At 47.5% G+C, this 24,573-nt stretch overlaps 1 protein-coding gene across 5 annotated transcripts in view; it reads left to right on the top strand.

Annotated features, from left to right (window-relative positions):
* Positions 1-24,573, top strand: part of PTPRF (protein tyrosine phosphatase receptor type F) — a 394,663-nt gene that overhangs the window by 277,092 nt on the left and 92,998 nt on the right. For all 5 annotated transcript variants that reach the window (XM_064516086.1, XM_064516084.1, XM_064516088.1 and 2 more), the window contains 2 exons: positions 7,547-7,735; positions 24,223-24,333. In XM_064516086.1, the coding sequence (XP_064372156.1) occupies positions 7,547-7,735; positions 24,223-24,333 (300 nt within the window). The remainder of the gene's footprint in view (positions 1-7,546; positions 7,736-24,222; positions 24,334-24,573) is intronic.

Consider the following 24,573-nt stretch of genomic DNA (forward strand, 5'->3'; position numbering starts at 1 on the left):
CAGATCACAGGGTTGCTATCGGTGAAGAACAAGAGAGGATTTGCCTGTTCACCACTGATGCTGTGGCTAGACCTAGTCAGCTCACCAGATCTCCTTGAGTTGGTTTACGGAGACGTTTGTTCAGAGCAGTCTAAAGCAGTGTGGTGGTGGATATGCACTTTGCTCCCCGGAAGGACCTTTCTAGTGCATTCCCTTGGGCCATGCCCAGGGACGGCCATGCTGGAGGGCGGGAGCAGATCATCCCTTGGTGCCTCTACAGCTGTGGCACTCTCTGTGTCGAGACCTGAATCTACACCAGATTAGCTACCCCATGAGAAAATCGGAGATTGACCCTGGCTGGTATTTGGCTATGTCTGATATATCTAGGAGGGGCGAGGTTGTGGATGTGTCCAGAGCAACTTGCTTGGTTCCTTCATCCGCAGGGGCCGCGTGGAAGGCGGGCTGGGAAGCCGGACTGCCGGGGAGGCTTCTGGAGCACACGTGATCTCTGTAGAGGGCGGAGGTGGCAGCGCTTCATAGCTCTGTCGCTCAGTATCAGATAAAAATGTGTCCAGACTTGGACAGTCCCTTGGGACGGGTCTAGAGGCTTCAGGGAGGCTGACAGGAAGGCTGTTTTGGTGATAACAGCTTCAGTATGGGCTGGGAGAAGCTCATTATTTTAGCCTATTCCCTGCTGTTGGTGCTCGCGAGCCCGCCCCCATCCGTGCCAGCGAACTGGGGTCCGCGCTATGGCTGCGCGGGAGCGCTGGAGCCCGCTGGCACCGGTGCTTCTCCGAGCCCCGAGGAGGCAACGCGTCGGTGCAGCCGACTGCCGCGTGGGAGCGCAGCCAGGAGCAGGGCTCGTGCTTGCCAGGATCACGGCGCTGAGGCTGCGGCAGAGCCAGTTCGGAGGCACTGCCGTCTCCGGCTTGTGGGAGTGCCGGCGAAGCTGCGCTGCTCCTCATCGTGGCAACAGGCACCGGCAGGAGGGTCCAGCTGTGCTCCTGAGCAGGCATCGGTGGCTTGCGCGTGGAGCTAATTGCCACCGTGTGCTGAAAGGCCGAGGTTAACGGCGCCCTTCTGGCACTGTAAGGGCAGCTCGCTCCCCGCCGGGCGCTCTAGCGACTCGTAACCCCTAGGACGAGCCGGTCCCCTGAGCTCCACGCCGCGAGCCCCAGGGCAGCAGTCTGCCCGCCAGTTTGTCCTCTTCTGCCATGTCCAGTCTCATATTTTCTTGGATTTTCCTTACAGTACTTGCTTTGTTTTGGACTGACTTAGATTTTTTTTTCCCCTTTTGTGAACTGTTTTGCTGCTGCTGCCGCGATCTTTCTAAGAGATAGCAAATACTTTGTTTACTGTAAGCTCTTGTGCAGCAATTCATGTGGTTACACTGTGACACAGAAAAATCTTTCCGGAGCTCATTTGCACACCCACCCAGGCATCCACGCCCTCCTTCCGGCTTCGGGAAGGCGGCTTCACCGGGTCACGTTGCCGTGATGTCACGGGAAACCGGCAGGTTTGTCATTAAGAAGTCTTGTCATGGACGGGTGACTGCGTTCCTCCTTCGACCTGCCTGAGCTGCTTGCTGCTTGCCAGCCCCGTAATTAATACTTTGCTGCCTTTGAAACAGGCTGGTTTTGCTGCCCCACCTTTGCCTTGGGCCATTGCAAGGCGGTGCCAGCATCGACGACGGGGGCAACGTTCATTAGCCCGCGGGAGACTTGGCCCAGACGCCCTGCAGGCGCTCGCCTGGGACCGGACAGCCGGCGTGGGCCAGCGCTTGCCGCGGTGTTTTCTGCTGAGCCTCTCAGGGGGCTGCTGCAGCTGCAGGGACCCGGGCAGAGAGAGTCACCTCGAAACGGCTGATAAAATGCTCTTTGTGCAGCTTCGGCTGAACCTGAACGGAGCCACGTCAGGGTTTTCTTATCGTGTAAAATGACGCTGTTCTTCTGGGCCGCTGGATTGCTCGAGCGCTTTTGATTGTCTCACAGTAATTGAATAGCTGGGCTGCGTAACCCAGGCTGAAGGAATTGAGGCTGTTTATTCAGCAAACAGATGTCCTGGATTGCGGTGTGCTTACGATCCTACCAGCTCGCATCTTCCATTAGTTAATATTGCCGACTGCTCACGCTATCTTTTTGCACTGATAATTTTGCATTTGCTAATGTGTTTCAGTGCCTCAAGGGGAGCTTTGGAGGCTTGTAAAATTCGTAAGGTAATTCTGCCAATCCATCAAACGCGAGTCCCTCAGTAGACAAGGGCTGCCCCTACAAACCCCCCCCAACATCCCATATTACATTGCTTCAAACCACCACCTATTACCAGGATTGCCTCAGCCCTAGTAACTTTAACTGGGCAAGATCCCAGCCTGACTTGCTGAATGGATAGGGAACGAGTGAAATAGCTTTTGATATGTGCGTCCTGCTGCTCTGCAATGCTGGCTGAAGTCGGATGCATTTATTAGAGAGCTCGCTCTGCCCTCAGTCCCTTTCCTAGCCTGTCCCTGGCACTCCACATTTCTGAGCAGCTTCAGATAGTGGGCGGGATTGAAAACAAAGCAGCTTTGTGTTTTACTTACTCTTACCAAGCCCCTAAAATTAATGTTGGGCTGCAAGTTACTAAGCTGACACACTGGCAGAAGCCAGTGGGCTAGATAAGTTATTTCCAGCCTTGTGTGGGGATGAGGCCCAGTATCTCACTGGAAGTGAGCTGAGAACACCCCTTCCTGTGGGGCAGTGACTCTGATTGATTGTAAGAGAGTTAACCTTACAGCTATAACTGTAATGTATAGAAAAGCTACTTTTTGCTATTTCCAAATTACATTGGGTATCATTTTTTCTCTCCCTTGGCAGTCTGAACAGTTGTACTCATGATACTAAGCAGGTCTGGCTTTTATAGGAAGAAGAATATGACAAACAATGCCCATAAAAATGTTTACAGTTTTCACTATCATTTCTAAAATACTGTTTCTGAGAATTATGTTGATGCAAAGGAAATTCACAGTGAAAGGGAGAAGCTTTTGCAGGTGCCAAGTCATGATGACCTGCAAAACACAGCTACCTGGCTGCAAAACCCATGAGTGCCGTACTGGGTTTGCACAAGTAGAAACTTGAGATTCAACCTGTCCAATCTTTGTGCTCTGCGAGAGACCACAGGTTTGGGGCAAAATCCTGGGGGGGAAGTCCTGCAGGATTCAACCATCAACAGCTGTGCTCACCGTGGGCTCTTCTGCAGCCTTTTTCTGTAGGTAGCTGGAAGCCATCTATGGTCCACGCTGGAGTTGGTCCATGCGTCATATGAAAGATAAGTTGCAATTGTGCCTTACCCTCATTTTAGTTGGTATTTTGAGTGGTAAGAATAAGGATGCCCCAAGGGGTACGTCTCACGGTAGCAGCCTCAAGAAAGGTAGTTTTCTGATGAGCTGGTGAATGAGCTACATAATTGCTGCAGTAAAGGGGGTCTCAGCTCCAGTGCGGGGCTATAGGAAAGGCTTTTTACCTTAGCTTTGCCCTTAAAGATGGGAAATCTGTGGTGCACAAGAATGCTAGAAGAGAAGGGGGGTTAGATTTCTGTCACCTCAGGAAGGAGATTAGCAAAGCAGGCTGTCAAGTGAGCATGAGATATCTTCTGCACATGCTGTCATGCTGGATGCCAGAGGGACGTTCCTGGCTCCTTGGTGACTGTTACTAGCAAGACCTCAGCCTGTTCTTGGCTTTTCCAAGTTTCAGTTTGTAATTGAAAAAATTTTTTTCTTTATCCCTGTCTCCTTTCCCTTTCTGCCTGCTTCTCTCTTCTCCCTCTCCTTTCCTCTCTCTCCTTCTGGCTTCTGCATCTGTAGTCCGAGGAGAAAATCAGAGCTCGCAATGCCCATCAAACTCCTGGTGGTGCCTACATTTTGCTTACTCTGACCTAACATCTACCTGAAATGTACCCCATCTGAAAGTATCTGAAACCCAGAAAGAACTGTTTTAGAGGGTCTCCACTTGAAAGTAAGTGATTAGCCTGTTTTAGTCTGTATTAAAACATAGTAGCTGTTCCTGAATAAAACCATGTGCTGACAACCTCATTTTCTGGAATAAGAGTATCCGTGTATTGGCATGAATAGCAGGATAGCTATTACTGAAGAGCACCGTGTGTAGACAAGTTAGTGAGGGCTGAAAGGAGCCGAGGCATGACTGAACCTCGTAATTAGCCCCAGATTAGACTTTTGCCAGAGGGGAAGGCAAGGCAAGAGCAACTCTGAACTCCTGTGGTTACCTGTAGCACCGGAGTGCAGAGACTCCCCTGAGTGTCCCGGGGAAGGCTGCAGCACCAAGGTGCACTTGGAGCGGCACCCCGTCTCCGGGGAACGTTGCTGGCGGGGCAGGCATGAACTGGGGCAGGGCTCTGCTCCCTGCTGGCTCAGGGTTTCTCGACCTCTTGCTGGAGGTCCCTGCACCTGAAGCCCTGGGACCATCCTCCTCTCTGTCCCTCCGGAGAAAGCGCTCCCCTCGAATTCGAGCCCCAGATGCTGTAGGCACGGGCCAGCAAGGGCCCCGGAAGTAAGCCCCAGCCAGGGGGTGTCTGAGGGGCTGTCAGAGAAGGGACCAGCTTTCAGAGTCCCCTCGGCATGTCATCACGCAGCAATGCGACCTGGGGCCGCAGGCTCCCAGGAGCACACCTCGGCTCCTGCAGGCCTGCGTTGCCGCTGCGCTTGATTGATGTGGGGTCACGCAAATCCTAGCCGCCCGTGTGTCTCTGTAGGAGCCGCACGCCAGGCTGCTTGCTCCAGTTTGGCAGCGGTGCGGCCGTAGCAGCTAGGCGCTCTGCAAGCAGGGCAGGAGTTAAACCTCCTGGCACGTGCACTGTGCGCTGCAGAAACCGGCATGTCCCAGGCACCAGCACCAGCCCAGGGAGCCGGCCGTAGCTCTGGCGGCGCTGGAAGCGCAGCTTCTCTATTACTGTCATTTCCCACTGTAGCTTTGGGGTTTGTGTGTGGTTAAGAAAGAAAAAACTGTGCGCCGCACGAGCCTTTCACGCCTGCCTGCCTGTACCTGTGTTGTCCTGGGTGCAGGTCCAGCAGCGCCGAGGGTCAGGCAGCGTCCCGGGGCAGGCGCGCACGCCACCAGCCCGGGTGTTGCAACCCTCCTGCCCATGCTCAGCAGCGAGGCTGGGCTTGCCGGGGGCACGCAGCCTAGCAGTGGTGCTGTAGGACTTCTTGGAGTCTCGAAAATGTTTCATTTAGGATTTCCAGCATGGCAGAGGCATCTGCGTTCCCTGGTCTTTGTCATCAGTGTTTTCCTGTTGCACCCGATGGTTAGATCATATAATTTGTGCTGGCCTGTGTCTCCTTGCAAACTGCTAATTTCGCTTTAAGAGTTAACTCCGGAGCAGCAGGCCAGTGGCATACCTGTGGATCAGCCACACATGAAGGATTTTCTAATCCTCTCTCTCATTTCTGTGGACAAAGGATCACTGCAGATGGCAAGAGATTTCTTGCACAAGTGCTGGGTTTAGATTTGCTTTTAGGTATGTGCTAAGCCTCCACACAGACTTCAGATCAAGCTAACTAGGTAGTACTTAGCTTAGCCCATTCTGTGTAAACTCTTGAACAAACCAGGGAAGAGTGTAAATATTAAGCACGGTGATTAGGTTAAATCACTTCAGAGGTTGAACATCTGCTTCCATATCAGAAAGAGCAAGGTGCTGCACTTCAGGCAAACATGGACTCGATCCAAGGGAATGTCGTTGTTCACCACTTTTCACGTGTTTCTTCCTTTGCCGTTCAGTCTATACTGGGCTGTACTTTTGTGTGTATCCTTTTGTTTCCTTTCAGCCAGCTAGGAGTATCCATTGCAGTTGCTGAGTATTGAGTGCTTCTGTTGCTTGTTATCGAATACTGGCTCTGGTGTCTTTCCAGTTAAGCTCTATGTACCTTTTGTCTTTGAAAATCAATGGAGAGCAAATTAAAAAAGAACTAGTTTTCAGTGGTACCTTTCATAAAAAAAAAAATCCTTTTACATTTGCTGATGACAAGAGCAGTTTCTAGGCAGGCCCATCTAGGAGACAAAAGATGGCCAGTGCTCTTAATAAGCATCAGGAACCTGTTTTCCTGTAGAGAACCTTGGATGCCTCATAGCCGCTCTCATCTCAACAGAAAAACAGGATTCCAGGGCATTGTTGTGTTTACAGCAGATGTTGCCTTGTGCTGCAGCATCTTGATGTGCAAACAAGTGAAGGGTCTTGGGAATTCTCCTGAGATCTTAGGAAAGCATATCTAAGATTAGTCTCCAGAAGCCAGGACTGTGCAGCAGGTTTCGCAGTGCAGGGGTAGAGAAGACACCTGATGTGGCCTATTGCTAGTACCTTCCTGCTGGGAGCGAGGGGGCGGGGATCCAGATATGCAGTGATAACAGCCCAAACCAGACTGCCACAGTTCAGGCTCCTCTGGGACTTTGGAAGATGCTGAGGCCTTGTTCGTTTAAACATTGCTGTGAGCTGTGGGAGCCTTGCAGAGCTTGATTTGCCAGAGAAGGAGTTTGCTCAAGTTCCCTTAAAACACGGAAAAAAAGAAAGAAACGTACTGAAAATAATTGAGTTTGTGGTGCTTTAAAAGCTTCTCAGTGTTCTTCGAACTCTCCTCTTCTGTGAAAGCATGTCCTTTTCATTGCAGTTCAGGCTTAGCAGAGTACAGTACATCTTGCCACAGAATGAGTAAATGAGCTCTGTTCTGCAGCTGCTATTGAATGACGATGCTGGAGCATGCCTTGGCTTATCAGTGAAGGCTGCCTAATGTATTCAACCCAGCCTACCTGAGCGTGCTCTGCAGCAGCAAACCCAATTAACTATTTTTCTGCCTGCTCTATGAATGGCTTTAGCAGTTACGGAGGTTCTTCATTTTCCAGTATTTCAGTAAGACATGCCGGAGAGTGCACTGGCCATTTGTCACACACCTCAGTTGCTCTCCGCCGCCCAGAAAATGCACCAGGAGCTTGCCACGGCACAGGCTGGCGAGGCTGTGCATGAGCAGAGTGTGGCTCATTAGCTTTACATTCATTAGTTTCTAAAAGCATTCTGAATCAAATCTGGGGACATGAGGAGGAGATCTACAGTGTATCCTACCAGTGTGACAAAATGTTCCTAGTCAAAAAGAGAAAATGGGCCTCTCTGGACCGTTCTAAGGGTTTTTATTGTTTAGGTGTTGTTTTTCAAGATGCCTCAAACTATTTGGCTTTGTGTTTGTCTGTTATCTTCAACTCAGTCCTCCCGCAAAAAGGCAAATACCTGCTTTTGCTGAATTGTTAACAACAATAGATGGAGCTTCCGTATCAATGAAAATTATGGACATTTCCCAAGGCAATTGATTTAAACGGAGTTAAATTTAGTGGAAGCTTCTATTGGTATAATGAATGCTCATTATAGAGTCTAATGTGCTTTAAGGGCTTGAAAACCTTCTCAGTAGGGAAGCCAGGCTGCTGTTCTCCAGCAGAGGCACAGATGTTGTACCGCGGCACTGCTGTCACGACTGTATCCCATCACTGTGCCAGAACATGTCTCTTTAACCTTGTGTGTTGTTTTCCTGTTGCAGAAGACCACCTCCCAGCTGGCTTCCCCACCATTGATATGGGCCCGCAGCTCAAGGTGGTAGAAAAGGCCCGCACAGCCACGATGCTCTGTGCCGCCAGCGGTAACCCTGATCCTGAAATCTCCTGGTTTAAGGACTTCCTGCCTGTTGATACTGCAACTAGCAATGGGCGAATAAAGCAGCTCCGCTCGGGTAAGGTAGCAAAGCAAGTAAGGCTTCCCTGCCTCCTCACTTCTCCCCCTCTTCCCTTTAGTTGCCACAATTTTTTTCGCTCTGTGATGCTGAAATGCAATTCTAAACCCAAATGTCAATTTGATTTGAGCTTGTTTCTTTTACAATATAAAAACAGTTTTTGGAGCTGATCCACTCTGGCATGATATCGTGGCTTGTTAGAAGGAGGGATTAGCGTGGACATGCCTTTTGGAGCATCACCTGGATTCCTTCTTCGATAGACCGTCTTGATTTTGCCCCAAATCCTTGGTAGGCTCAGACATTTCAATACCAACTCACCAGGCCTCAAATGCTTTTAATTGCACAGTGCAAATCGTTGTGATGAAACAGTGGTTGAGGTTTTACAATCAGTGGTCATGTACTACTTCACTCCTTACGTAGACTCTGCAAGACAACACTGCTTTCTGTTGAGATCTTTATCATTTTTGCTATGTGACAGGACAAGAATAGAAAAAAAACAAGAAGCAGCAGTTCTGTGGATTTCAAAGGGACGTGGACACAGTTTTGAAGGCACACTTTCTTTTTTTATTGTTTGATAAACCGAGTACAAGTTTTTGAGAGACAGGCTGTTAATTCCTGTCAGTGGCTAGGAATGCGCACATTTTTGCAAGGAAGTCTTGTTTTTCTGCTGCGCTGTTCAGTCTCCCGGGACTGTAAGGTCCGCTAGAGAATTAAGGCAAATAAAACATTGCTTTATTCATTGATGAATAAAAGTGGAGCTCCCCAGTGTGAATTGCAGAGGCTGTTTAACAATGCAGAGCAACGCTACACAGCAGCTTTAGTCTGGAGAAAAAAAGCCCTCTGTATCCTACAGAAAGTGCAGAAGAGAACGAAGCTGGAACAGCTACTGTCTAGAGAGGTCTTGTGCTTAAATAAGAGGCAGACTGCCTTGCCTGGCCGTGCTGCATCTCTGGGCTCTCAAAAGGCATTTGTCATGAGGTTTGCTGCCAGGACAATACCATGTTCCTCCTAGCAAGGTGAACGTTTAATACATTTCTCCGTAGCAGGTGCCCTCTACACAAGTCTGATGATGCTTGGCTGATAAGAAGCAGCCTTTGACTTGGGGGAGTAGGTAATGAGACATCACTCTCATCAGAAATAGAAGCCAGCCTGACACTCCTGATCCCACCTTGATGTACCACGGAGCACTAATTATACTAATGTGTTCATAGCTTATGAAATTTCCCAGTGACCTTTAGCTTATCTCCCCCACAACATGGTTTAATCTTGATCTGTTTATGCTGAAAGAAAATATCACACTTGTTAATTATTCTGAGAAGCTTTAGGAAGCAGTGACAGGAAAGTGCACATGGATGTATTTCGCTTCATAGCTGACTAAATCAGCATCAGAAATTACCATAAATGAGCAGCAAGGCAGCTCCTGATGCACTTGCTATGCGTTCTCCAACCTTTTTGCAGGCACTTGGCTGCCTCTCTGCCGGCTGCTTCACAGGTTTGGTGAGATAGAAAGCTTAAAAACAAGCCAGTAAACCCTGTCACTGTGTCCAAATTTTGTTTCCTATTTGCCGTTCTTGAGCAACATCTCAATTGAATATTTCACCTGGGATTCCAGCTCTAGAGCTGGCTGCTTGCTGAAGACACAGTAATTACCAAGGGAGGTGTCAAGGGAACCTTTTAGAAATCAATGAGCAGCGCACATCCGCAGACTCGCGAAAGAAATTGATTAGCTCTCTAATGTAGTAAGGGAGGTTTCCACAGTTCAACACAAGAGACTTCCAGATATGATTGAAGTTTTCCTTTTAGGGACTGGATAATATCAAGCCAAGATTCACCAAGGCTCTGTCCCACCCTTGCAAGAATGGGGAACAAGAAGTTTGCCACTTCTCGTGGGCCAGAGCTTCGACCTCTGCTAGCTTTCGTGGCTTTTCCCTGTATTTCTAGTTGGTGTAAAGAAGGGCCTCTCCCCTGGAGTGCCTGGGTCCCACTTACCCAGCCGCAGTCATCCTGTGCGAGCACTGCGGTAGGTTGGGCAGTCTCTGATCCGTTTTGCAAGGTGCTAATTGAACTCTCTAGTACTACACCATAGTGGGGCAGAGTTGTTTCTCAAAGAAAAGCATATTTAAATAGACACCTCATTATATGGGAGAGTGTAATAGTTTGCGAAGTCTCTGCTCCATTAAGATTGTATCTTACCGCCAGTCTGGCGTATCTGCATGAATGTCAGTTTATATTGTCTCAATTTAAATATACGCTCGTTTAATTTCATTTAATTAAAACCCAATAAAACTAGACAGATGTAATATACTTAAAATAGTTACAACGTAATGTCAGCCCGATACTGCATGTATAGGATGTCCAACCTTCACCCGGTACCTAATATATTAGTATTCAGATTTACTAAATATAGATCATAAAGGTCAAAGCAGCTTTGGAATCCAACCCAACTTAGATGGGATGTTGAGGGGTGATTTCATTTCTTCAGCCTCCTAGTGCAATATAAATAGCTAGAGGTAAAGAAAACACATGCCTGGGGAAGATGCTCTCCTCTCACACTCACAGCTATGTGGGCTGGCAGTGCTCTGGAGGCTTCAAGCAGGTCTTTGAACTAGCATGCCGTCAGATCGTGTGCCCAAGTGGGCTCTGAACAGCAGTTTCCAGAGGTCTGTTCATCTTCAGTCAATGTACTGAAGAGTTTGTGCTGTCTTAAGCCATTTTAACCCCAGGGTATTAGTATCTTCGCCAGCAACAAAGCTCCAGTTTACCAATGTGTCCTATGTCCTGCCTGTCCCTCAGTTGCTAATTACACCTACATGTGTGTTTATGCATTTTTCTGATTAAACTTTCTGATAGTTAGCGCAACTTTTTACATTTAGGGGGCTTTTTTCCCCTTCCCCCAATACGTAAGTCCTTCCCCAAGAATAATGCTTAATTCTTTTGTAAGCCCAGCTCTTGGATAGTTTTGCCAGTAGGTGCTGGGCTGATTGCTCTGAAGATGAGAAGACAAATAAATACAGTTTTTTCCCCTTCATTATCACAGATCGAGACAAGGTCTCTGACTCAGGCTGGTTGTAGTAAAATTTTCCATTGCTCATCTTGCTAGGACTTCCCACCTCTTGCGGAGAGGATGCTTTTCTGCAAACCCCAGGGGTTAGGACATCTCCCTGTTCTCACTCAGGGGGTGCAGCTTCAGTCATTGCTGCTAGGTCAGTGACACAGAATCTGAGGCCAGCTCTGGGCTGGGAAACCTCCCCAGGATGGCAGCTCATTTTAAAACCTGTTTGGCTGAATTGATTTTAAAACTGTCTGGAGACTGTAGTATTGCAGGTGATGCATATATGAGTTCTGGCAGCAAGGACTTGGGTCAGTGCTACACCTCCAAACATGTTTTAAAATTAGACGATGATGTGGAGGAATTTTTCCCAGTATAGATCAGGTTGTGCTGATGCTTCAGAACTCTTCAGAAAGAATCTTGGATCTTGAGCTCCCAAGACTTCAAAGCAAATCTGGTGATATTCATACTCTCAAAGCTCTTGAATTCTTCCAGTGAGTTCCATATTTGAAGAATCACTCTTCCACCTTGCTCTTCAGAAAGCTTATGAACACAATGTCAAATTAGAGTAAGGAAGTATCCTGAATGTTAACATACAGATATCCTTGCCATGTAAGGAAATGGAAAATTCAGGGAGCCTTGTCATCTTCTATCTGTTAAAGAACTTGGTGTAACAAGTATCATCCTTTTTTAATCACCATGAATTAACTGCGTTATGGAGGCATGCCCAAGACCTCAGTGTGACTTTCAGGCAATTAATTGCAAATAAAGTATCAGAGAGGGCTCTGCAGGTGACTTCAGTCACTCTCTGGAAAAGTGTAGGTACCTCTTAACAAAAAAGCAGTGGGAGGCTGCTTACCGCATCATCTTGCTGCATTTATGCCCTCAGAGTTACTAGCCAAGCATTTTTCATTCTGGTCTTGATAGCTAGAAGTACTACTCATGTGGAAGCAACAGAAATGTCCAACGTAAACAGTGCAAATTAGCAAAAAGAGGCAGTCGCTGGCTCAGAGGGACAGCACAACAGGTGACTGACATGTTCTGCTTTACTGATAACAGCCAGCACTCAGTACCCAGCAGAAGTCACTCAGCTCCTGACAAGATAAAACTTCAAGTGCAGACATCAGATGGACATCCACCTAGAAAGATGTGGGTATGAACAGCCCAAAAGAATCTGAATCAGGGCAGTATTATCCAGAGGGATTAGGAAACCCGCACAAGGATGGGTGCTCTCTCAGGAAGGGACTGACTCAGCAAGAGGCCGAAGCAATATTGTGGCCAGCAGATGAACAGTTGAAGTTTTATACCCTAGAAGAACGTGTCCTGTCCATTGGGGTCTGGTTGTGTGAGGCACACAGAGCAATAATGGGATGCACACAGTCCCCTCCCCAGTTGCAATTGGTGGCAAATAGCCAGTCTCTCATGTACTACTCTCACTTCTGAGAATAGTTTCCCTAAAACTCCCTTAGGAAGTAGGTGAAAGCACTGACCAAGTTCTCTGGGGTTCAGTGCTGCATTGCTCTAGTGCTCTGTTGTGGCCAGCAAGAACCTTGGTTTCCCTGTTTTATGTTGCTTTGGGGGGTTTTTTTGGTGGTTTAGGTTCCTATAAGAAACTGCTATGTTGATAGGTCCGGGATGAGTTTGTATCAGCAGAGTGAAGCCCCTTTAACAGATCCTCTCCTCCACAGCGGGAAATACTGATGCAAACAATCCTGCAGTGTTTTCCAGCATATCACCCTGTGTTTCACCTTGCCTGGCTGCTCACTTGGAGTGCCCAGAGAGGATGTCAGGATCTGCATCCCTTCCTGCTGAAGTGACTGTCTAGGGTGTTACTCGGTGTTGGTCATCACAGAGGTGAAATAAACTCTCCTCCCTTAGGAGTGTTTCAAACCCTTCAAGCTGCAGAAATAGTTGGTTTTGAAGTTTGCTGTTGGGGTGTCCTTTGTATAAAGAGGCCTGGCGATCACAGGACACAAGTTGGCCTCAGTAACTATTCAAGCGATGCCGCCTCTGTCACTCAGTGGCCTTTCCTGTGTTGGCACTTTGTGGCTTATGTGCTGTGATTCGGTCCCTTTGTAGGGACACCTGAGAGGATGTCAACCAGAGGTGCGTTGTCATATGGTGTGGGGGGAGAACAGGAACCTGTGTTCCTGCTGTCAGGATGAGGGAGTTTGGGGTCCCACAGGAAAGCCTTGTGCCCTCTCTGTAATGGTTTCCTCGGAGTGAAGAATGAATGTCCTGATTTTGCAAGGGTGAGAGAGACCCAGAACAAACACTGTGCTAAATACAGTGAGCCTCGGTGCTGCTCCCACAAGGGCTGGCTTACATTTGGAGGCCAGGAGGATTGGGATTTAATGCAGGAAAAAATGAGCTGGTCACACTTACATTTTAGGGAATCTGTTTGAAGTATGCAGTTAGACCTAGAGCGCTATGTAGACAATTGCGCATTAAAGAAAGGGCTTAGCTTCTACAGGGAGTAGACTTAAAGATGTGCTGCATATCTTTTCAGTGCTAAGGCAGAACAAGAAACCCTATTTCAGCCAGATGAGAGAGAAGGAAGTCCTGTTTTCTGCCCCTTGGGCTTGTGCTTGAAGTCACTGCGCTGTTCCCATGGGAAGTGACACACTGTGGTGATGCTTTTCTTAACTCTGAGAATCGTGAAAAGGGGCAGGGGGAGGCCCTAGACCAAACAGAACAAAAATATCACTTGGCAAACTTTCCAAACAGGCAAAGAGAAATAACCCTGTTTTCTGTGGCCATGCTATTCCATGCAAGTATCTGGGTGTAACTGTTCTGTCAAGGGTATCAGTAGTTACTGAGATAGATAAATAAGCAGCAGATTTATTAAAGCAAGAGAGAGATTACCCACAACTTCAGTGACTGCAGGAACTCACCTGATGCTTCAGTCATCTGTGGATGGAAAACATCAGAACATATAACCAGACATAAAGTTAAAGTGGGGTAGTGTCATCTTGGCAGAAGAAATTCTAAAATGAGTAGTTTGAATTGCTGCTCCTGCTCAGAGAAAGGACTCTGCCTAAAGGAAGGGTACTCAGGAAAGTGAGAGAATAAGTATAAATATTGTAATTACTTTTTTAAGAGGCAAGTTAAATGTGCTTAAAATATGCCTTCTTTGTATTTACAGAAATTCTTTTCTGTCTTTCTTTCCCATTGGGTGATCATTGTTGTGGATAATGGATTGAGCTGTAAATCTGAGATACACGACACTTTTGTATGCATACTGGTATTTATTAATACAATGAACATGATTTGACACACTGTGTCCTGTTTAACCCTGTTTTTCTGTCTGTTTAAACTCCTCAGTTTTCTTTGGTAAGTGCTTGGTATTCAGATCCTACAAATCTGCATAAGACCAACACATACCATGAACTGCCTACAGATTCAATATGCATGAATCTCTCCCTTGTACTAACAGCCTTCATATGTGCAAAATAAGACCAAGGGGACAAAAGTGGGGATGAGAAGGGTTCCCTGCCAATTTGTCCAGCTGGAGCATCTCCCCTTGAATCGTGCATGATTACTGATTGTACGCTGACCTGAGGACCACTGACCTCCACTTGCTAAACACATTGACCTCATAAAACGAACCTGTATAGACTGTTGCAACAGGATAACTGAATCTCATTCCCAGAGAAGCCCTCCTTATAAGATACTCTTCATTATGGCATGTAAAATTATCTCCAGTGCCTTATAAAGAGGGTAGGGCCTGGTTTCTCCCAACTAACATCCAAATTAGGCAGGAATGACAGAAGTCTGGCTAGTGTGCCATTGTTACATTAGCAGAAACTACTTGGTTTGGAAATATTTTCTGTATGTAAAGTTAATTCTGCATGACACCAATTCCTTTGCCGGAGGGAACCTGATGCAAGGTTTACGCGAATGTGGAGAATGGCTCAAAACTGATTTGTTATGCTCTCCCCTTAGTTTAACTTCTTTAAGCAAGCAGATTTTGTCCCACTGGTCATTCTAACCTCAAAGCAAAAACGCACCTGGTGCCCGCAACCATGCGCTTTCCACCCCTCCTGCCCCGCACACCCACGGTCACACAGCCCCCCGGCCACACGCACTCTCCTCCTCCTCCCGTAAGGAATGAAAGGGCCCTGCACCATCTCCCTAGCGTGTCCTCCATCTCAACTGCTTGCAACAGCAATGGGGGTGAATGCAAGTGGGTGAGGGCAGCCAGCAACGCCACCTCCACAGCTTAGTCCGGCCCTCGGTCGTGAGGGTGGTGGCATTGGTGGCCGCTACAGGGCTGGGTGCTGCCCTCCAGGAAGCGATGAGCTTTACTAACCTCCTGAGAGTGTCACTCTGACTTTTATTGCACATCAGTTTCTTTTTATTTATTCCTGTTGCGCTGATACAAATTCTAGCTTAAAAAAAAAAAACTTTCTGCTTTTTAGTTATGATTTTCTTCCTTTCCTCTTTGTACTAATGCTTCTCTCTAATCTTATTTGCATTCAAATTACCTCACCAGGTGGTACACCGATCAGAGGTAAGAATGCTGAAATGTGCCTCCAGTTGTCACGTCACTCCATCTCCTGTCTGCCTTGTCCCTTCTCCGGTGTTTCTCATCTCCAGCTTTTACTCTCAGCCCTAACTCTGCCAGCGCTCTCGCTCATCTGCACTATCCCGCCAGTGTGTTTATTTTGGTTGATTTTTAGCGTGACTTCTTGTAGACTCATCCATTGCGATTTTGCACTGTTGAAAGGGGGTTACTCAACGGAAAGTTTGCAAACTGGACAACGGTGCCCGGCCTGCGCCGCGGAAGGGTTGGGTTCTCCTGCAGCTCCTGCGAGTGTCTGAGCTTCCCGCGCAGTGGTGGCCCTGGGGGCTCTGTGTCCAGGGAGGGTTAGATGGATTGCTTTAGTGTAAGCTTAAGGAGGTAACATTTTCACAAGAGAACAGCCAAACTCTTCTCTCCTGCTGCTAACAGGTACGAAACTCTAATCAGAAGGAAATGAATTCCTGAAAACTTGAGCAAATCTGGCTCTGGGATAAGCAGCGCCTTCGTTCGAGTGCTTCGTGTTTGCCTTTCAAGTGCACAAACCCTCTAATGTGGCGGCAGAGCAGAGAACTGCTGCCTCTAGACGCAAGGACCCCGCTTCCCGCGCCGGACAGGCTGGTGTTGCTTTGTAGCATAAAGATTTGTTTTGAGTAAATGAATCAGAAACGCATCTGGCTGCTTTAAGCCTTCATTAATTAAACCCACCTACAGTTTGGCAGCCCAGTGTGCACAGTCTCGGGCTAGTTTCTCGCAGCCTGTATGCACCAGTAATGACTTTCCAAATGGAGTGTTGTTTTTCTAGCCTAAACACTCAAAGTCGTCCCTTTAGATTAACTTTAGTATGTTAATCAGTGTTACCTGGTAAGGCCCTTCTGACTTCTCTTGTGATTGTGGTTACCCCTGTTGACTGACCCCTGGATTTCCTGATAGAAAATGAACACCACCTACAAATTGACACAATCTCATTTGTCCAGTTTTCCCCCTTCTCCCCTTCCCTCCCCCTTTTCACTGAATCACTGCTGGAAGTTGATAATCTGACTCTTTGGAACTGGTTCTGTTGCTGGGGGTTAATGTTTTCAGCTCCCGCTAAGTGATTTTAGAGCAAATGTGAATTGCCGTTTGATGCGTATTTGCATTAAGTTGCCTCTGTAGCAAATCTGGGTCAGGGAGAAAGACTGCAAACCTTATTTTGATATGAATGGGCTTACATATCTGTCATTCCTCCCTTTGCAACACGCAGAGATTGACAGCTGTGATGTTACAAGCTCCTTAAACTATTTCTTCATCTTCTATTTCTATTGCAAATCCTAAAATGAAATGACAGATTGAATGCTAACTAGCCGAGTGCTCGGAGCTCCCAGCATTGCGCTCGGCACGCGCTGCCTCGCCGAGGCCGCCCCACACAGCCGCGCGCGCTCCCTCCCTCCGCGGCTGATGACATTAGTGACTCAGCACCAGAACCGCGTGGATGCTCCATACGTCCTGCTTGGGAACCGAACACATCTCTGTGGAAAGAACCATCCATCTCATAAAACATAAGTTCCCCGCACCCCACTCCCCACCCCCTTTTGAGTCCTGATGAGGTATTTTAAGAATGTTCTTGACATTATTTAAAATATATGTGTCCTGTTTGAATGTCAGAGATGACATTTTTGTGAGAGCAAACAGAAGCCATGTGCTGCTCTCTGGCTTCTCCCAGAGGATTTCTGTCAGCCTAATGCCTTTTATTTAAAACGGAGGTCATTGCATTTCTAAAGATAATGACAGATTAGATGAAAGTACTTGTGTAACGGTGAGGTTATGTCCATGTGGAAGTGACTGTTCTGCCATGTTCTATACCCAGCTGCACTCTTGTTCCTCAGGAAGGTAAGTTGGATGCTTTGGAAACTGTTGGTTTGTCTGAAAGGAAGGGTGAACTAATGACTCTTAATGGTCCCTTTTGGTAATAATGTTTGGGGAGAGGGGTGGTTTTGTTCTGATTTAATTGCCACTGTCACTGTGTTGATAGGAGATGGGTGTATGGGGCGGGGTTGGGAAGTTCAGCTCTTAGCCAAGGACTTTGTGCAGGCCCGGTGGAAAACCCGCTTGCAGGAAATGATGCGTGATTAGCAAGAGGATAATCTAAGTAAAATTCTGCTATGCAGCCCTTACCAAACAGGATGAGATTTATCTGACTAACCACCTAGTTTGATTTTATCCTCACATATTTGGTCCAAGAAACCTCTGGCTTCTCTGAAAGGGGAGAAGATCCCATCTATAATTCAGGATCTCAGGGTTTAGCTTAACTCTTTACCCCACAGGGGCTGCCCTGGGTAATAATTTAGGATAATAATTTAATCTTGAAGTCTCTGTTTGTTCGTCAGAAAGACGTGGAGCTGGCGAGTACCCATCACATTAGGCAATAGCCAGCTGCCTGGGATGACCAGCAGATCATATCAGCAGCTCCATGTTTGAGCAAGTTACTCTCTATTCTTATTTTCAAAGCAGAAAATAAGATGTTCATTTCCATTTTGCTGGAATTGCACTAGCTCAACCTTTAGTGAAACCCAGCTGCTTTTGCCTGCCCCAGGCTGTAAGAGACAGCAGAGCACAGCCGTGTTTCAGGTGGGTGCTGGATCGGACAGGCGTTGTACCAGATGCACGTTAGGAGTAAGCAATATCATCATCTTGGGCATTATCCCTCTCCAGTCAGATTTATTTGTTACTTTTCTGTCACCACAGGAAGTATCTGAGGTTCCTATACATAAGAGTATTTCTTCCCCGCAGACGTCAGCGTAGCAGAGGTCTGTCTGAATTAATGTTAGATCAGCTCACTTGGGTGTCAGAAGCTGTCTGTCTGAGAAGACAGGTAAACACCCGCATTGACTTCTGTATAGCTGCAGCTAAACCCTTTCCAGTACCGAGCAAACTGGTTTAAATATAGCTCCGGTACTTCTACGCTATCCTGCAAGCTGGAGCGTAAAGCTATTCAAAGAGATTAGAGGGAGCTAAAAGAATGTCTTTGCTGTCTTTTTTCTGAGTGTTTGTACATTTGATTGCACTTTGTATAGAGTAGGATTTTTTCTGTTTCTTCAGCTTTTTCAGTCACAAAAAAAGAGAAAAGAAAACAATTTGGAAACAAGATGTATTGCGGGAGCAGACAGTGTCAGGGGAAGGTTGGGTGGGGTAGTGCCTAGGAATGTTTGTAATGCCATGTTTTTTTACCATCTGGATTCAGATCGACTCATGTCCCTTTAGAAGCACGTGCAGAGGCATTACTGTGCGTTTGACAGTGCTGTAGCTTGCTTCTGACACAGAATCCCCTGAGATTTCCAGTGCCTGCTGGTGAGAGATCAGAGCATCCTCAAGCTGCCATCTTGCAGGAGACCTAGAGCCCCTGAGTGCATCATCTGTTCTCCTCCCTCTCTGCCCGAGTCCGGCTCAGCTGCTGAAGGCCGGTGCTATCAGCTGCTGTCTCTGGTGCACACGGGAGTGATTTCTCAGCCACGCTGTCATCCAGAACAGGCCCCTTGTATGCCAGTCACCAGGCTCACAGGCATAATGAACATAATGAACACTAACAATGAAAATATATTTGTAGTTATCTTGTTTGCATAATTGGCGCTGCTGATGGCTAGTGGAGGCTAGGTGCGTTCCTTTGTAACAGCTGGGAGGTGCCGCTGTTGTGGATTGCAAAAACCTAGTGAATATGGGAAATGCTGTTTTTGTTATTAGTGACTCTTAAGTGGTTTTGGTGTCTTTACATTTGTCACAGGTCCCATAACAGGTGTTGGTTATCTTGGGCCGCCACCAAGGTGTCAAACTCCAGCCTTCCCGTTGTCCGGGCGCTCGTGTTGTCCCTTTCTCCACCATGGTCACACTTCACAGTCCTTGTCTGGGGCTGCCTTGGCTCTGACCCCTGCTCCACAGATCCCCAGATTTTATTAGAAGGATTCTCCCTTTTCTGGGAGTGAATTTTTAGCAAAAGGGGGATTGGGATCCACATCTGAGCACTAGCTGAAGGGGTGACTAAGAATACTGCTGCAGGAAGAGTCAGGTGGTATTTCTGCAGAGGTTGTTGATGTGGTAGGCAGGAGGAGAGAGGTGGAGGGGATTTAGGGGTAGCCACATGCTCTAGCATGCAGGATGGGGAAAATATACCTATTTTCAGCTGCCTGAGAGAAAGGGCCCTGGTCAAGTAGCTGGGTTCATTCATATTTGCATTGCAAGTCCTTTCCTTAGATCAGTGTCGTGACAGCAGCCTGGGTCCTCTGACACTCGGGTACTTACAGGAGCACTTTAGTCCGTGTCTAATTTGGCTGAAGCTATGAATAGCCCTGCTAGGGAAATGGAGCTGCTCCTGCTGCCAGGGACTGAGCTCCACGTTGAACAGGGGTGGCAGAGGAGCCCCAAGAGCTGTCCAGTTTGGCTCCCATGTCATGCTTTGTGGGTGCTTGTGCTCTCTTCTCCTGATGAGCTATGGAGCAGGATTTTGGAGAGATCAGTTTGTAGCTCAGAGCTTTTTGTATTTGATTTGTCACCTAAAGCAGTGAGTGACGAGGCCTCTGGGGCACAGCAGAACCAAGCCCTCCCCACAGGCCTGCCGGGGGGGAGCCCTTACCAGGATCTACCTTCCCCATGCTCTGTGCAGTGCACTTTCTAAATGCTTCATTTAAACACTGTCACTGCAACTAATGATTTTGCCCGAGACAAGTATATTTGAATAGATAAGTATCTTGGAGAGCTGCTAACAGGGCTGTTGTCAGTGCCCAAGTTTAAAGAGCAAAAGAAAAATCTAGGCGAGGAGGGAAAGGAGATACCAGCCCAGAGTACCTACAAGGGATGCTTGTCAATCAGCAGGACATGTTTCTGCCCTCAGCTCCTGAAAGCTCTGCCTTGTCACTCTTCTCCCTGGTACTGGAGAGCAGCCAGGTTTTTTTCTCAGGAGCTTGCAGCTCTCTGATATGCCGAAGCACATTATCAGGAGCAGATCCGATCTGTGAGCGAGATCCACATGTCATCACAGCGTGGCAAGGCATGGCTGCCCGCTCTTCTGCTGAAGCCCTGGTGCAGTTCAGGCTGCTCTGGCGGCAGCAGCAGTCAGGTCGTGCTCCACAGGAAGAGGTTTTGCTTTAATGTGTGCATACTGCAGCAGAACCCGAACAGGAGCTCCCGTACAAGCTATTCACTTCTTCTCCCAATACACGTATGCGCGTCCTCATGGTAGATGGTCCTTGTTCGTCTGCGAGAGATGAGCGTTACCCGATTGCATGACAGGACTCAGCCATGCAAACGAGAAGAAGGCACTTGGCACAGAAGCACTTGAGGAGTCCAGATAAGTCTGCTGTAATATCCTGTGTGATCAAGACCTTACTCAGCAGCTTTCACAACATAAATCCCAATGTACAGTATGAAAGTAAATCAGCCTTCTTACCCCTGATTTGCAGAGAGACAGCAGAATATAAAATGAGCCATTGGCAGAGCTAGGAATAGAAATCAGGTCTCCGCACTCCCAGGTCTCTGCTCTTGTCAAAGCAAAGAATTCGCCACACTTCTGAGGGTCTTCAGATACAGCTTGTGTGAACTTCAAAGATAGGAGCTGCTCAGGAGTTGGTTCTACCTTTCATGTGGGTCCTAATGTCCAATCCAGCCTAGACTGGAATTCTCCTAGAGGTGAGACTACTGCCCTTCTCTGGGATGGCCAAGCTGCAAGGGTCTGGAACACTTTGCAGTCTGGGAGTTTTTCCCAAGGCTCAGATGGGGGTTTTTTTTGTTTTTTTCTTTTTTTTGGTCTCTAGCTTTCTGATCCCACTTATGTCTCAATTTCCTAACTTTGTTGATAAATATCAGAATCTTTCAGATACTCTATACCTTCTTTTGCCCATCGCTTAGTTGTAGGAGGCCATCCTTTGAGAAAACAACCTCTGTAGTCCTTCGAACTGCTGTCAGTGTGCCATGATGCTTCTGCTTTCTGCTAGCTGTGAGCTATACTGAGGGCTCTGTATGAATTATTTTCTCTTTCCAGTTCAGCTGAAGGGTTTGCTTTAACCTCCTTCTGCTTTCTGGGTTCCCTCTTGCTCCTGACGTGCCACAGTCTGAACAGTCATGCCAACCTAAACAAAACTAGAATCACTTACCAAAAGTCTCTGAACAGTTTGTAGACAGTTGCTGACATATGTTTCATGTTTGTAGTATGATTCCCATAACCAATCTGCGTCCGCTTCGGCTGCAGAACTGGCAGGCAATAGTAATGTATAATCTGCAGCTCCCCTCTGCCTTCATTTTCTTCATCCTCTTTTGTTGTTCCCTTCCCTCCCCAGCACTGGATTGGGGAAAAGAGATAATGAATAGTTTGACTAACTGACATTTAAGAGGCATGGCGATCCCAAGATGGCATATGTGTAAAGGGTGTAAACATCAGTGTCATGTATTAAATGGCTAAAAGTGGTACAGTAAAAGGTATGTCTTCACTGCAGAATTATCTAGGGATCTTACCTGGGAGTTACCTGCTAACTCTTTCCTAGGCAGACACCACTGCCTGTCCCCTGAAGCTGGCCCTGTTTCACAGGGAGCAGAAGGGGAGGAGAAGTCATAGAGCAGGCGCTTATGCAGCAGCACGAGCCCACAAAGTCCTGGCGACGTGCACCTGAGGGAGTGCAGCGCTGCAGAGGGCCCTGCAACTTGGGAGGGTTTTGCAGCCAACTGCTCGTGCCAGACAAGCCTAATGCGAGCGCACAGAATTAACTCAGCTGCAAACACGTGCCCACAGAGTAATGAGCAGAAATAAAGAAGGGGATAATACACGGCGAGTTCCAGGAAAATCTTCCTGACAGAGAGCATAACCAGGCTGGGGCATAAATTCCTGGAGGGAGTGGTGAAAGACCTATCACTTGGCACATTTAAAATGGGATTGGACAGAACACAAGTACATTTACAACAGGGAATAATCCTGCCCTGGCCCCCAGGGAGGCATGAGATAACCTAATAGGTCTTTTCCTTTCCTAGATTCTCTGATTCTCTGTAGCTTGTCAGTGCTGGGAAGCTTCCTCCTGCTCCACTGCCTGTCATGCTGCTGTCGGCTTGAAGATGTTTTTCATGGACAGCATGCAGAAATTCGACGTTCTCCCTGAATTAAGCAGCGGTGCTCTGTAGGCTTTGGGCTGTGGGTGTACAGAGAGCGCCGTGGCTAGAGAAAGCTGGCAGCTGCTTTTGTTAGTAGGTGGAGAGACTTCTGCACACAAGCTTTCTCTGTCTAACTGAAGCCTCCTTTCCAGCGCTAATGCAACAACAGGGAGGGCTCTGTACATCTCTTTTGTTAAATGGCAGAACCTGGTGGAGTTCATTTTTCCCCATGACATATAGACTTACTCTACAGTCTCAATTTGTCCTTCTAAATAATGTAGGTGGCAGTGGTTGATTCACATTAGTTTTCCTTCTGTTCTGATGATATGAAAAACTGAATTTGACCTGTACAGCTTGAACCAGCAAGAAAGGAGAGGGGAATTTCAGCAGCTATTCTTAGTGCCGCACTCCGTGGTCGTTTTGAACCGTGGCAGGCAGAAATGAGTTCAAATCCTTACAAGCAGAGGGGTTAATGTTTTCTTTTAGTTCAGCACATGGTCTGTGAGCAGAGTTCCCTTCTTACAAGCAATCCTAACCAGCAGAAACTGAGCACTTGGAGGTGCTTCAAAAATTATTCCTGTGTTGCCTGGGGGAAGCAGGCTGAGCAAGCGCCACTTCAGTGTCTGGCCAATGGCTGGTTTGCTCCTGCAGTGCCAGGTTGCTGTCGTGTGCATCCTACCTCTTTCTTTTTCTTCACTTCCATCTTTCAGTCTCCATATGGGGCCTAGTTAGTGGTGTTTAGATGTGACCAGTTTTACAGTCTTCTGTGCTGGGCAAGAAGCGGTTGGATGAAAGACCAACCTTCCCGGCCAACCAGCGCTGGACACAGTTGGGACAGGCCAGCAGATGAGAGAAAGCCACATTAGATCAGCTCAGTTGCCCATCATAGGCACTCCCTATGTAAAATGCTCCCCTGTGTGCTCTGGTGATCATTGCAGTTATTTCAGCGTGCCCCTGGTGCATCTGGCACTTTGGGTATGGTGTGATCATGTATGGTATGATTTTGGTGTGATCATGTCCGGAGGAACCCGATGTCAGTGCTGAGCAAACGTTCCTGGCGCCGAGGCTGGAGGAGCAGGTGCTGCCATGAGCAAGGGAGGGTGGCTTTCACAGGAGCTCCACGCGGCAAAATGTGTGTATTGCGTTTGTGTACGTCTTTCATGTCTCAGACTGAATTTCTGACCATTTACATCACTTGTAATCAAATCTGAAAGAACAAGGAGATCACTGACATGGAGAAAGCTGACAAAAGGCAAAGTGTTTTCTGAAAAGGGAGTGTCTGTTGGAAGGAGGGATGGTGAGGTGGGAGAGATGGGGCTCTGCCATTCTCTCTGCAGGAAGGTCGCAATTTGTTCAGCGTTTGCCAGGCTTTATGTATATCAGATAAGAAACAAACAGCTGCAGTTAGTGGGCTTTGTGCTCGGCTGTTTTGATTAAAGGCTTATTAAAGGTCCTTTTATAAGACAGGAGTCCCATACAAAGCTGTAATTAATATGTGTGTATGTGTATGTTTTTTCCCTTTATTGAAGCAATGAATGTAAGTGGTTGGGGCGGTTGGAAATGCATCAGTAACTGGTTCCCTGTGCATTAAAAAAATAATAATAATCAACTTCACAAGCTTCTACCAGCATAACGGCTGTGGCTTGTGGCTGCATGCTGGTACCCTGTGGGTCCAGGGAGCAACAGCACAATACATTTATCCAGGAAGATACTTTAAAAGTGTGGGGCATGGCCTTCGTCTTCTGAGGCTGTCCGTTCAGTCACCAGATATGCCATAACCTGAATCGTTTGTGTCGTCTCGTTTGTGCACAGGAGCCCTGCAAATAGAGAACAGCGAGGAGTCGGACCAAGGCAAATACGAATGTGTTGCGACCAACAGTGCGGGAACCCGCTACTCCGCCCCGGCTAACCTTTACGTTCGAGGTAAGAGCAGCTTCTGTCAAAGGGCCTGCCCAGAGAGCTGCATGGCTTTTCAGTGGAAGAGTGCGTTCCCCATCTTAGCGCCCCGATCACACTTTGTGGATTGTGTGACACAGCCTTTTTGCTCAAAATCCAACAAATTAAGTTTAAGGGCATCTTTGATTCACAGTGGATTTGACTCAGGTTTGCTGGAAATCTGTTTTGGTTGTTTATATGGTATTACAGAAAATGCTGAAATAAGGG

Source organism: Dromaius novaehollandiae, chromosome 8 (assembly GCF_036370855.1).
Source record: "Dromaius novaehollandiae isolate bDroNov1 chromosome 8, bDroNov1.hap1, whole genome shotgun sequence".
Lineage (NCBI taxonomy): Eukaryota > Metazoa > Chordata > Aves > Casuariiformes > Dromaiidae > Dromaius > Dromaius novaehollandiae.